This window comes from Quercus suber, unplaced genomic scaffold, assembly GCF_002906115.3.
Source record: "Quercus suber isolate HL8 unplaced genomic scaffold, Cork oak 2.0 scaffold_960, whole genome shotgun sequence".
Classification (NCBI taxonomy): domain Eukaryota; kingdom Viridiplantae; phylum Streptophyta; class Magnoliopsida; order Fagales; family Fagaceae; genus Quercus; species Quercus suber.
In genome coordinates, this window is record NW_027070380.1 from 131081 (window position 1) to 146382 (window position 15302).

The window sequence follows — 15302 nt, forward strand, 5'->3', positions numbered from 1 at the left end:
AATCTCTCGCTCTTCTTCTCACTCTGGGTCTCTCCTTATCTAGTTAGGCTAGGGATTAAAATTGTTCTTCTTCACATGAGGTGGGTGGGTCTAACATGGGTTATTTTAATTTTTGAGGTATTTTTTTAATTAATGCTTTTTTAAATTAAAAAAATAAAATAAAATATTAAATTATGGCTAAAATAGTGTAATTTTGGGTAGTTAACGGCAAATATGGATGGTGAATTAACAGAAGACCGAATTGAGAAAGTTCAAAATTTGGAGGACTAAAATGACAAAATGCAAATTTAAAAAATTGAAATGGAAAATTGTAAAACTTAGAGGGTGAGTTTTGCATTTTAGCCTAAAAAATATTAACAAAAGGTTTGATTTAATTTATCACGTGCCTAATATCTGTGAGTTAATTATTCAAATTGAAATGTCAAATTCCAAAGTGATATACGTACAAATATTCTGTCTCAAACTTTATTAAGAAAAAAAAGGAAGAAAATGTTTCGTAGTCTATCACTGTCTTTTAAGTTTCAAAACATATAAAAATGAAAACAAAATATGAGGAAGAAAAGAACATTGACTACCATTATATTTAAAATTGAAAAAAATTGTTCTCATGCAATAATTCATTCTACTTCATGAAATTTTATGTTTCAACTGCTAGTTAAATTTAATTTACTAATTTATGTGTTAATTAGTTTAGTTCGTTTTTGTTTCTATATATGAATTCTTGTTGAATTTAACGCATATCCGACCTTACTCTTGAGGTGTGATTTTTATGAATTTTGATACGTCCAAATCCGAATTGTGTCTATTTGGTAACATTTTTTTCTTTAGCTTTAAGCCTTTTGCTTTATAAATTCACTTAAAAATAAATAAATAATTGAACTATACGAGAGACATCAAGCTTACTCCAAATATTGTCCTTTTTCTTCTTCCTTTTTGATGTTATTTATAAAACAATAAGTCTAAATATACAAATTTTTTCACATATTTTTTTTATAACCATTGAAATGATATATTTAGATGAATGCCAATAAAGAATATCAGTTTTATAACAATAGATTTTTTTTTTTTTTTATATATATTCTTTAGCTTTAAGCCTTTTGCTTTATAAATTCACTTAAAAATAAATAAATAATTGAACTATACGAGAGACATCAAGCTTACTCCAAATATTGTCCTTTTTCTTCTTCCTTTTTGATGTTATTTATAAAACAATAAGTCTAAATATACAAAGTTTTTCACATATTTTTTTTATAACCATTGAAATGATATATTTAGATGAATGTCAATAAAAAATATCAGTTTTATAACAATAGATTTATATATATATATATATATAATTAAATACTATAGCTATAAGCCCACACGAAAATTGCCAAAAATTTTAGGGGGGAAAAAAGATGATGGTTGGTAATTAGTTTGCTTGTTGTTATACAAGCGTAAGTGAAGTTCTAAGGTGTTGTCTCCCCAACATTGCTGATTTTACCAAATTGATGTATGTTTTAGGAAGTTTTTCCACCTGGAAAATCATTGCAGTACACCATTTTCTTTTTCTTTTTTGATGAATCCCTCCTCCTTTTAATCCTTCCTTGTGTCTTCCTCCCTAGTCCTTTGTATCTCTTTTTATTTTTTAATTATCTACTTTCCTCCTTGTGTCCCCCATGAATTCATCTTTTTCTCATCTCTTTTTTCCTTTTTACTGTCCTTTGCCCTCTTCTTATATATCTATTCCTGTTTTAACTAAAAAAAAAAAAAAGTTGCTTGAAGGGTTGCATGGAAAAGAGAGCTCGCTTGAAACTCTCTCTTGATTGGCTATACATACAGAATGAAGAGGAAAAAGACTCTTTTCTATTTTATTTATCTTCACTCTTAGTTTCAAGTTGACCGAATGTATGTTATATATACATATTCCACATGCAACCATAACTTCCTCTATAATTACAACTGATGGTGTCACCAAAAAAGCCAACTGCTAAACTCATCCATATATTTCGTCCACAGGAAAGCAGTCCCGTTTGTTGTAAGCTCGTCCATCGTGATGGTGTCACCAAAAAAGCCAACTGCTAAACTCGTCCATATATCTTGTCCACAGGAAAGCAGCCCTGTTTGTTGTAAGCTCGTCCATCCGTTTGTCCGAATGGACGAGCTCGTCCTAGGATTGGCTCGTCCATCAAACTAGCAAGATGGACGAGGGTCCTGAAAATCTTCTCTGCACTCCACTTGTCTACTAGAATGGAACCGTTTCTCCTTTGAAAATGGGAAGTAACCTCCAAAGCAGTTATGGGAGTTACCTCAGAATCTTTCGAACTATACAACACTTGAAAAAATAACTGCCTCAAAAGACACTATATAAGGGCTCTTCTTCTGAAACGCAAGAGGTAACTCAGAAAAATTGGACACTCAAAAAATTCTTTCCCTTCCTGAGAATTGAGAATTCACTGACTTTACTATCGAAGGATTTTTATCCGGTCTCCACCGGTCTCCTCTGACTTGTTTCTTTTCTTCAGGATTTGGCTTGTGGATCATTACGTTCGAAAATTTTAGCCTACTGATTCTTTACCATCATCAACAACAATAACATTAATAAAATCTCGCTTTGATAGACTTCATAAAATTTTCACATTTACTACAAGAATGTTCAATACTATACAAACTCATATTAATGGTCTATTTATCACTTTTACCTTGATTGTAAAATTGGCTTGTGTTGAAATGGGTATGATTTTTACATGCAGTGCTCAAGTGAAACTTTAAATTTAGAAAGATGTCTTGGCAAGCTTTAAATTGACGCTTTCCAAGAGGAAGGGGGACTAATCATATATGGGCTTGTTAGGATTGAGGGATTTGTCACATATGGCCATATAGGCTCGGCCTTCAGGTTTCATATACAAATGAAGGCATCAAGATCTGTGATAGTGCTGAGGGAGAAATGTTGTATTGACAGTTAAGCAATTATTGTTTTCCAATATGAGGATTATCTTTTGTTACTCTGCTTCCACCTTATATTTACAATATAGATGCTAGCTATAATACAAGATACCCGTAGGGTTGAGTTGTTGGCAGCAGAGGTTGAAAGATTGAAGGTAAAAATACTTATTTCTAGGATAATAATTACTGTTTTCTTGAAAATTCTCTTGTAAATATACTTTTTTCCTACTCTATAGGACATTAAAAGGTGTTAGGGTTGCTTCATTAAGAAAGGCAATATATTCTGTCAAGTTGAATTTTGAATTCAAAATGCCATGCGGTGTATGTGAAACCTTTAGAAGTAAAATACAAGTTCCTACACTTCGTTTCTGGTATAATCTAGAACAGGTTTGATTTTAATACATTAATTTGTAAACAGATTCTGCGGCATGAAATGCTTGTTTTTATGATCAATGCATGCTACACATATGAATGTATGATGTAAGACAGATCTTACATGTAGAAGTTGGGAGATATCTACAATTGCTATAGGTGGGCTAATTCTTCAGTTTTAGGTTTTGAGGAGCATAAGGTAGGTGGGCTACAACCCCTTTCTCCCTATCTTATCTTCTTTGGCCCACACGTATAAGAGCACCAGTATCCGGATTCTTAAAACATTTGTCATTTTACACTATAAAAGTTATCTCATCTATTTTATCATAACTTGCTAGACATTCTACCCGGCTCAATACTAATGCATACTAATGCTCTATTTCAAGACTAAAGAAACATAGTGGAGTTCAATTTGGCTAAATTATCATCAAGTGTGAGTGAGTAGAGCTATTAGTTAAATGAAATTCCTCCCAAGATAAGGAAGATATTCCAAATTGATGTATTACTTTCATCTAGATTGCTATTTCTATCAAAAGAAAAAATTAGAATGGGGTTTTTAATAAGTATTAGTGATAAACTAAGGGATTTTTTTGGGTGGGCCAGGGGAGGCAATTGCCACCCCCCCCCCCCCTCCCCCCCCGATACAAACATATATATGAAAAAAAAAAATTGATTTGAAAAAAAAAAAAAACATATATATATAAAAGACCAGTAATAATAATAATAATAATTATTATTATTTGTAATTTACCACCTTTAATGCTTACTTAAATGAATTATTTTTTATAGGGTGGTTTTGAAATTAATCCGGTCCCTCGTGATGGTGATAGCACCCAATCATAGGTATCAAGACCTCTATACTTATGATAATTATCTTATGTAATTGAGTTTTTCACTTTTTCATCTGTGTAGTATAAATTCCCTGTTAAATATATAATACTCAAGTTATGTTTATATAAATTTTTTTTTTCTAACTTCATTTTTATTTATAGGATAGTGCCCCACTGGCTACATCCTAGCCATTGTTGTTTGGCTATGATAGGTATTATCACAAAATCATTTTATTCTTATATATATATATATATATTGATACCTATTTTCTGTGCAAGTGCAATTAGTAATATCATAGAGAAACCATAACTTCAAAAAATGTTTATTACAATGATTTTACGAATTTTATTGTAATAGATTGCAAAGAATTGACAAAAATAATTTTGGTCAAATTATTGCAATAGTATCTTTATTGTAATAGATAATTGTTTCATTTTTTTTTAATTACAATTGTAAAATAATTGGTATTAGATCATTATAATAATATATTCATTGTAGCTTCATGTTTGTCATTTTAATAGATTGTAAAATAATTGATATTTAGTTATTACAACTAATTATTACTAATGTAATAATTTACTACTTTTAAGTTGCTATTGCAACGAATGTTAATGTTTAGATGTGATATTCTGTCTAATACCACCATACTACTTTTGTTGTATTAACAGTTGATGTAATAAACTTATTTTAATGTAGTGTATGCACTCATATGAATGATATTAAAAATAAATATAAAAAAATCTCATTTATGTTATTATTATGAATAGGTCACAATGCTTGATCAAGGGCCAACTATTTGCAATTTCAATTATGGGAGGGATGGTAGCTGGATATTTTGTACAAATTAGAGGTATGTTTTAATAATATGGTTATATATATACATATAAGCTAGTGCCATATTATCAATATTCTAAAAAATCAATATTTTATCTTGAATTTGCTAGCTATCAGCCTCAATAATAATAATAATAATAATAATAACAACAACAACAATAACAATAACAACAATAATAACAATAATATTAAAAATAACAATAATAATATTAATAAAAACAATAATATTAATTGTAGGGTCAAGATTTGTAACCCAAGCCCAAAAGGTATGAGATATGAGCCCAATGAGCCCAATACAATGAATTTATAAAGAGTGGGTGAAAGAGCTGGACAATTTGTAAATAAAACAATGGCTAATAAAGATTTAAAAGGTGAACAAGTATAAGAACAAACTTAAAACTTAAATAAACTGGTATCCGAGGAGATGAATTAATATTTCAAGAGTTAATACAATCTTTGGAGCTACAGTAAATCTTCCTTTTTTTCCTTTCTCCCTCCTTTTTCCGATCCCCTTCTCATGAGAGGTCTCTTACATTATATAGTTTTCTTTAGACCATCTCAATCGTACACTTGTTCTTCATTCAAGCATCCACTTAAGTATATGTCCCATCAGGTGTCTTCTTTGGCTCTCCACGAGTGGTGGTAGCTGAAATTATACTGTTCAGAGGTCTTCTCCACATAAATGTGGCTAGAAAAGTTGCTGAAAGGCATTTAATGCAATGGTAACAGCTTTTCTTTTAGATATTTCTTTACTGTTATCATCTTCATATGTGCTTGGAGTTCATCCTTATCGTTGGAACTTCTTGGAAGGTCACCCAAACCACCCAGGTATTTACTTGACCAATATTAACCATATCCGAGAAGGATACACTCCTCGGACTATATTTGTCCATTCTTTTCTTTCATGATTCTTTACTCCTAGGCCTTTCCCAATCATTTACTCCTCCTCAGACGCACACACATCCTCTTATAGGATCTAAGGCCCAATATATGAATCTAGGCTTTTATCTCCACAACAACCCCTCAAAATTTTAATTTTTCCCTCGCAGCCGAGGAGAAAAAATGGGATTTTGATTTGTCACAGAAATAAAGGTTAAAAATATAAAGGTGCCTGAGTTTGCACGTGTGAGAGCATAAATTTAGGCACTTTCATCATTGCTGCTGACATTTCGGTATTTACGAAGTGTTCATTAATTGCTCCAAGTGGCACTATGTTTTTGGCATCCAACGGTGGATTAATGATCCAACGGACGACATTTTTTCTCAGGATTTGGGTGAGATAACTCTCACTTGTTTTTTGGCCCCTGTAGAAAGCCTCAAAGGAGATCATTTCTCCTTTATTTCACAATCTCTCAGACTCTCTAGCAAACTAAAGCATTCAAACTCACAAAGTTTTTTAAATCATCAGTCTCATTTCTTTAAAAATCCACAAGAATCCCTCTACAGATTCAAGAATCGTTCTCCAACCTAGTTTGTGTAAGTTTCAATTTCTTCAAACTCTTCATTCTCTCCTCGGCCGTCTTCCCCGAACTCCAAATTCTTATTTCCTAGTTATCGTTCTTAGTGTCTCCCTCTTTTTACTTGTCCGAAATGGGTAGATTTAAGTACTTAGTTGATAGTCCTGCCTTAATAGAGACATTTAAGGAGGCACACGACATACCGCGGGAAGTAAACCTAAGGTATTGTCCCCCAAAAAGGTTATCAACTGACCGAAGAATGGGAGAAGTCATAATCCCTATGATAGCGTTCATAGAAGGAGGAATGACTCTTCCTATGGGTCATGTTACAAGGGACTGCCTTCGTAATCACAGGCTTTCTCCTGATCAATGCGCACCTAACGTCTTTAGGATCCTAGGAGCGATTGACGCTTTGAATCGTCACGTAGGCTTGGAGCTCACCTAGCTTGACGTAATACATATATACGAGTGTCATAAACAAAAGGGGGTGGGATTTTACCTTAAATCTCGATCCGACATTGTTAGGCTCATTTCCTGTCTCCCAAAGTCTAACAAGGGAATGAAAGATGATTATTTGATCGTCTCGGGCGCGTGACATGACGGTTTTCATTGCCCAACCCAACCAGGATAGCCAGGTGGGATATCCTATACTTAGGTTTCCTAACAATAGATTTAGGTCCTCATCATTTAGCATTGTTTTTCTTCTCTTTGTATCAGTATTTTTGAGTTTTTGATTATGCTAAATTCTATTGTGGTGTTAACAAATAAAAGGCACATAGCTCCTTGACTCAGCCTTACTAACATTGTCGCACTAAACTACCTGCTGAGATTAGAGATTTTTGTAAGTGAAGACGGGTATCTTCTGGCTACCCATCTTATTCTCGGTTTCAAGCCGCTCACGGACTCATTTCAACCGGTCGACAACGCTATAAGGCAAGGAGACTATCGGATAAACCAAAAAGACGTCTCTCGGCCAAATTTTCTAACGCCATTCGATCTTTCTCCCATACCACATCCGAATTTGAAGGCTATACCACTACTTATCCAGCCAGTTCAACAGATTCCCCTTGAAGCAACCGCAGCAGGGGAAAAAGCTGTTTCCTCGACTGCTTCACTAGAGGAACAGATTGAAAATTTTCATTTTGAAGAAAATGCACCAAGGGAGATTCAAGTAATTCCCCTTTCAGACGCCGAGGAGGACACTGATAGGCATTCCAATGTCCACGCTCCTATTTTAGTAACTTCCTTTCCAAATGACTCATCGGAAGAGGAAGAGGAAGAAGAGATGTCTTTGAGCTTAAGAGATCTGATGAAGACAAGGAACAAAGCAGTGGTGCCCAAAGAAGCCACCAAGTCCCAGCCCACTGTTAATCTTCCCCTACCCCCTCCTCAGCTCCCTTCTGACCTTGGCCTGAAGCCAAACCCTGATTTGAAGAAGAAAAAGCCTAATACAGGTCTTGAGGAAGGTGAGGTGGAGCCTTCGAAAGGGTCTAAATGACAAAAGGTGGCTAAGGACCAACAAAGCCAAAAGGCTTCGTCTGTTGAGAGTTGAGAAGACGCTTTCATTGCTAATGTGCACCAAGGACAGGGCATCTGGTCCCCCAAGTTAGAGTTGGATGGTGTTCAACTCCTCTAGGACACCTCTGTCAGGAACTACTAAGGGGGGAAGGCAGGCCTCATTGCTGAGGCCCTAGAGCAACCACTTCTCCTTCCGAAGGATATGGATGCTTATAGGCGCTTTAACCAGTATGAACTCTTTCTATCCCTTAAGAGGGACTTGGCCATGGTAAGTGATGTGATCCGTTTCTCCGATTAACTGTTAGTTATTTTCATTTGTACTTTTTCTTTATTTTATATTGAAATTTTCCCTTTCTATTATGCAGATTACCGAGCAAGTTTATATGGCCGAGGAGTGGAATAAAGATGCCTGCAATGAAGCCCAGGCAGAGGCCCATTCTCGGTCTGAGGCAGAGAAAAAGCTAGGTAGTCTAAAAGAGGATTATGATAAGCTATCCGAGCAACTAAAAGAAATGACCAAGGCCAAGAATAGTCTTGATGCTGGTCTTAAGACTGTTGAAAAGCAGGCCGAAGATCAACGCAAGCGACTGCATATGACTGAAATCAATCTAGAAACAGAGAGACAAATAGTAAAGGATCTTCGAGCTGAGCTTCAGAAAGCCAGGGACGCTACCCAATTGGTCAAGGAGGTAGCTGAGGCTGAAAAGCAGGTAGCATACAAGCTTGGGGTGGAATAGACTCAAGTCAGACTCACAGAAGAGTTTTCTACAGTTTGTAGGGATTATTGTGATATAACCTGGGGTAAAGCCCTCGATGCTGCTGGGGTCCTTGTAGAGTCTGACTTAAGGCGACCTGAGAGCATTTACTACGACCTTGAAATTTGCAAACTCCTAGGTCCTGACTCTTCTCCCTCCAAAGAACTCCTAGAGGTCTCGGAATAGCCTTTGGTCGGCCAAGTCCCTCCTACCCTTCCTGAAGACCCTAAAGAGTCTGGTCAAGCTGGTGGTCAAGGCAAACAAGCTGAGGAACCCCAAGATAAAGGCAAAGACTTGGGTAAAAAGAAAACTCCTCTTGAACCCAAGGATCAAGCCCCAGATGCTACTGCCACCCAATCCAGCAAGACTATTGATCTCGTGGTCTCTACAAAAAAGGCTTAGATACTAGGATTTTTTTTTTAAAAAAAATTTGTAAGGAACTAAGAAATATTATCTTTTTAATCAATGGAAGTGTGTTTCTTTTATCCTCTACATTTTCATTGTACATCTTATTAAATTTATTGTTATTGCAAACAATGTTAATCTGCAACTACTTTAACTTAAGCAAGCTCAACTGATAGGTCACAATCTGAATGACCCCTTGTGATTAACCCTAATTAATTAATTTAGCCAAAAAATTAATTAATCAATTAATCATGCAATTTTATGGAAGCACAAACAAATCACCAATCAACTAAATATGCAGTGGAAAATAAATAACACGGTGATTTGTTTACGAATGGGGAAAACCCTAATGGCAAAATCCCCACCGGGTGATTTTCAGGTCACCACTCCCGAAACTCCACTATTATCAAATCAAGCGGTTACAAGTAAAGGAATCCCAAGTACCTTACCAACTTACAGTTGAACCCTTACCCCAATACCCAATTGGACTTGATCTGTAGTGACAGTCTCCACCTTTGATGCACGGCTCCCAAGTACGTGACTAACCAATGCGCGGATCCAAGTACGCGACTTCAGAACACCAACTGAGGAAGAATGGTTGGCTGCAAAGTTCTTCAGTTCATCCTTTATGATAAATAGCAGGAAGATGCTTGGTTACAAAACCCTATGGTGCAAATACACAGCAACTTCTTGATGAAAGATGAACTAGGTCAAGAACTTCGTCTATTGATCACAATTTGCTTAAACAGAGATTGCTCAATGATAATGCAACTTGTGTCACCCAAAACGGCTCTTAAAATAATCCTTTTATATGTTTAGGGTTAGAAGAAAAGAAGGCCCAAAAACATATTCACGGATCCCAAGAAAATCAGATTGGAAATTTGACTTTTTAAATCTCGACAGATAGCAGGTGTCGAGGTAGCTGTCAAGCAGGTGTCGAGCTTTAAAAACTTTGCACTTCAGCTTGCTTTCTCCTGGACAGACTTGATGACTTCAACACTTGACCTTGAAACATTGTTTCTTGAAGTATTAAAAACACCTAGAACTACCCAATTACAAGCAGAGTACGTTTTGTCAAAGGATTAGCCAATTTACATAACTAAGTGACATATGTTCTTAAACAAGTTAAAACATATATGTCCTAACATCAACAATAATATCCTGCTCGTGATGCAGATATCTTAGATAAAAACTGGTAAAAATTAGACTATATAAGAATCGCTAATGAGTTTGGCAAACCATAAAAGGTATAAATGCCTTATATATTATCTGATAGGTAAATAATGAAAAGTCTTACCTGATTTAGGTTCCGTAGAACAACATATATAATGGACACCTATAAGCATTAGTTTTATCCCTAGTATGTAATCCGAGAGGTCTAACATGATTTAAGATTCATTTCATTGTTTATGAAAGTTGTTATGAGATGTTTAACGAACTCATATCATCTAATCCGAAGACGTCAAACATGATTGGATTTAAGTTTAAACACTTATAAGAATTGTGAATGAGTGTTAACTAATCCATATCATCTAGTTCGAGGACTTCATGCATGATTGGATTTTGGTTTAAACACTTATAAGAATTGTGAATGAGTGTTAACTAACCCACATCATCTGATCTGAGGACTTCAGGCATGATTGAATTTAAGCTTAAACACTTACCTCGAAACCTTTATGTAATAGATACACATCTTGATCAAAGAAAAAAAACTTGATTAATAATAGTACATTTTAAGGCTATTTACATTCAAGGGGCGTGGTATTACATGACCATCTAAGTCTTCTAAAAAATATGCCCCAATGCCAGCCCCTGAGGTAATACAATATAGCCCTTCCCATTTGGGTCCTAACTTTCCCTAAGTTGGGCTTTTTGTAGTGCCCACAAATTTCCTGAGCACTAAATCACCAGGTTCTAAAGGCTTTAGCCTTACGTTGGCATCATAACCCTACCTGAGCTTTTGTTGGTAATATGCCAATTGGACCATTGCACTTTCCCTTCTTTCTTCAATCAGGTCTAAATTCTTCTCTAGCTGTTCATTATTGCCAATCGGATTGAACGAACTAGTCCTCAACGTTGGGAACCCAGCCTCTAGAGGGATAACAGCTTCAGCCCCATAAGTCATTGAAAAAGGGGGTCTCCCTAATAAACCTATGAGGCGTAATTCTGTATGTCCAAAGTACATGTGGTACTTCTTCCACCCATTTGCCCTATGCATCATCTAGTCTTTTCTTCAATCCATTTAGTATAACCTTGTTAATAGCTTCCGCTTGCCCATTCCCTTGAGGATAAGCAGGAGTGGAATATCTATTTGTAATCCCCAACTCACAGCAATAACTTCTGAATGCTTTGCTATCGAACTGAAGACCATTGTCTGAAATGAGGGTGTGAGGGATCCCAAACCGAGTGACAATGCTTTTCCAGAAAAATTTCTTTGCGTCCTCGTCTCTGATATTAGCTAGAGGTTCAGCTTCAACCCATTTGTTGAAATAATTTGTGTCGACCAGAAGATATTTCTTATTTCCTACTACTTTAGGGAATGGTTCCACAATATCTAGGCCCCATTGAGCAAATGGCTATGGGCTGGATAATGAATTAAGGATTCCACCTGGTTGATGTATGTTTGGTGCAAACCGCTGGCATTGATCGCACTTTTTAACATATTCATAAGCCTCTTTTTACATATTTGGCCACCAATAACCTTGCGTAATGGCTCTATGTGCCAAGGATCTACCTCCAGTATGGCTTCCACATATTCCTTTATATAACTCCTCGAGGAGTGATTCAGCTACGTCAGGATGTATGCATAACAAATACGGCCCTGAATAGGAATGTTTGTACAATTTCTGGTTCTCGGATAGCCAGAATCTAGTAGCCTTCCTAATTTTATCAACTTCTAACCTTACTTCAGGCATAATATCCTCATTCAGGAATTGAATTATAGGGTCCATCCAGCTTGGCTTACCTCCAATCCGATGAACTCGGACTGCTTTTCTTCTTATCTTCGTGGGTTTATGCAAGTCTTCAACAAGGATAACCTAAGGCAGATTTTGTGCCGAGGAGGTTGCGAGCGTGGCCAGAGAATCAACATGTGCATTACCATTATTAGGGATGTGTAACAAGTTAAAAGATTCGAACTCTGACTGTAGACATTTAACTTGGCTCAAGTACCATTGCATTCTTTCATCTTTTGCCTTAAATTCCCCTTGTACTTGACCGACGACTAGCCTTGAGTCCAAGAACATTTCCATTGATTTTCCTCCCATTCTTTAAACCATCGCCATTCCCATCAATAGAGCTTTATATTCAGCTTCATTATTTGTGGCCGTGAAGCTTAGTCTTAATGACTTTTCAGTAATGATCTTCTCGGGAGATATTAACACTAGCCCCACTCTAGAACCTTTCTGATTTGCTACACCGTCTATATACACCTCCTAAAATGAGGGGCCCTATTGAGAGATCATGCCAACCAATTTTTCATCCATGTTCTGTGTTGGTTCCAATTCTTCTATCGAGGGCTCAATGAACTCAGCCACTAGATCCGTAAGGATTTGACTATTTGTAGAGGTTCAAGGCATATACTTGATGTCAAAAGCCCTTAGGATAGTGCCCCATTTAGCTATTCTCTCTGTGTAGTCAGCACTTCTAAGTATGGTTTTAAGCGGGAGTTAGGTAAGAACAACAACCATATGTGCTTGGAAATAATGAGGCAGCTTTCGTGTACCAAGCACTACTGCCAAGATAGCTTTCTCCAGTGGCAAGTAACGGATCTCGGCTTCATGTAGAGACTTACTCACGTAATAAACTGGCCTTTGCACACCATAATCCACTCGTATCAACACCAAGCTTACGACATAAGGAGCCACAATAACGTAGGCAAAAAAAACTTCATCCGGCTCAGGACTAGACATGATTGGTGGCAGAGCTAGATAGTCTTTAAGTTACTGGAAAGCTAAAGCCCATTCTTCAGTCCATTCAAATCTTTTCCACTTATTGATCAGCAAGAAGAAAGGCCTACACCTATCTACTGATCGAGAGATAAATCAGTTCAGAGCAGCAGTTATTCTAGTCAATTTCTGGACCTCTTTAGGATTCTAAGGAGGTTGTATATTGTTGATGGCTTTTATTTGATTGGGGTTGACCTTAATTCCCCTGTGAGTTACCATGTAACCTACAAATTTAACTAATCCCACATCAAACGAGCATTTGGACACATTTAAATGCAACTTGTATCTTCTGAGAACTTCAAAAATGTTTCCAAGATCTTTCACATGTTCAGAAACAACCTTACTCTTCACCACCATGTCATCTATGTAAATCTCAATACTCTTACCCAGCTGTGGCTCAAACATCCTTGTCATCATTCTTTGGTAGGTGGACCCCGCGTTTTTCAAACCAAATGGCATCACTTTGTAGTGGTAGTTCCCAATAGGGGTGTCAAAAGCAGTCTTCTCTTGATCATCCAGGGCTAATGGTATTTGATGATAACCTTGGAAAGCATATAGAAAACTCATCCGAGGATGGCCGACAATGGCATCCACTAGCTGGTCTATTTTAGGCATAGGGAATGGATCTTTAGGGCAAGCCTTATTTAAGTCAGTGAAATCTATGCACACACGCCATTTCCCATTCTTCTTCTTCACCATCATAGTATTCGCTAGCCATTCAGGATAAAAAAAAAACTTTTTTAATAGCTCCAGCTTGTTTAAACTTTGTTACTTCCTCTCGCATTGCATCAACTTGCTCCTTGGATGGGCGCTGAGGAAGCTGTTTCCTAGGGGTGATCAATGGGTTGACCTTCAAATGATGACATATGAATTCTGGATCCACCCCTGGGGCTTCGTAAGCATTCCAGGAAAATACGTCAATGTTTCTTTTAAGGAATTCTATCAGTTCTTCCTTCTCCTAAAGAAGTAACCGAGATCCAACTTGGAAGAACTTCTCCAGATCATGTCCAATAGCAACTTTTATCAAATCTTCACATTTCGCACCCTTGTCTGAATCATCGATTGGCGACATCGAGGGTTTTAACTGCTATAATTTCTTTTCGGCTTGGGTCGAGGACTCAGCCTCAGGCTTGTGTTGAATGGCGGCCACCTGGCATTGTTTGGCTATAGATTGATCTCCCAAAATTTCACTAACTCGACCTTCATATGGATACTTAACCTTCTGATGCAGAGTAGAAGAAACAGGCCCTAGCGTATGCAGCCAGGGTTTGGCTACGATAGCAGTATAAGGTGAATATGCGTCTACGAAAATGAAATCAACCTCTACTACCTCTAGACCTGTCTGTACAGGTAGTCGTATTTGACCCTTTGGAACAACCACCAGTACTCTCTTCACATCATACCCTCCAATTCTGAGGATGATCACTAAAGCGTCGTCATAGGACTGAATGATTCCAATCTTATCCTCGTCTGAGAAGCCTAGGATTAGTGGAAAATCCATTTTTAGCCTCTTCAAACCTTGATTAACATCTGTGGATACATGGGATACGGACATTACTTTGGACGGACATGATCCTGTTATCCCTGGAATCGCAAAGATGACATTAATAGTCCCCAAAGGGGGTCTTGAAGAAACATCCCTTCGAGATTCTAAGCTTCCCTTGCTCCCCTGACCACTGGAATAATGCAAAAGTTGCTTTAATTTTCCCTCGTGGACAAGTTGATCCAAATGATCCTAGAGACTCCTACAATTTTCTGTGATATGCCGATGATCCTGTTGATATTGGTAATAGAGATTATGATTACATCTTTCAGGATTTTCCACCATCTTATTTGGTTGTTTGAAAAATGGTTCATTCTTAATTTTCTCCAAAACTTGATGCACTGGCTCTCTGAACACGGCGTTGACTACTTGAAGGTTTGCCGACATTGATTGTCCAGCAAAATCCCTCCGTGGTCTGTTGTTATTGTAATAATCTGACCTGAAATACCTCCTCTCCTGAGCGATAACCTTATCCTTCCCTTTTCCCTACTGTTGATCCTCTTCAACCCTTTTATATTTATCAATCCTGTCCATTAGTTGACAAACACTAGTGACAGGTTTTCTAGTCAAGGATTTCCTCAAACCATGGTCAGTGGGGAGGCTGAGCTTAAAAGTACTAAGGGCCACTTCATCTAAATCACCCATCATTTTGTTAAACATTTCTCAATATCTATCCGAATACGTTTTCAAGATCTCACTCTCTTGCATGCTTAAG

The 15302-nt window shown here is 36.8% G+C and overlaps 1 protein-coding gene across 1 annotated transcript; it reads right to left on the reverse strand.

Annotated features, from left to right (window-relative positions):
- Nucleotides 1-14131: 14131 nt before the first annotated feature.
- On the reverse strand, nt 14132-14599 carry LOC112001804 (uncharacterized). The gene has a single exon (XM_024033984.1). The coding sequence runs from the start codon at nt 14597-14599 to the stop codon at nt 14132-14134; it is 468 nt and encodes a 155-aa protein (XP_023889752.1).
- Between the last annotated feature and the right edge of the window lie 703 nt (nt 14600-15302).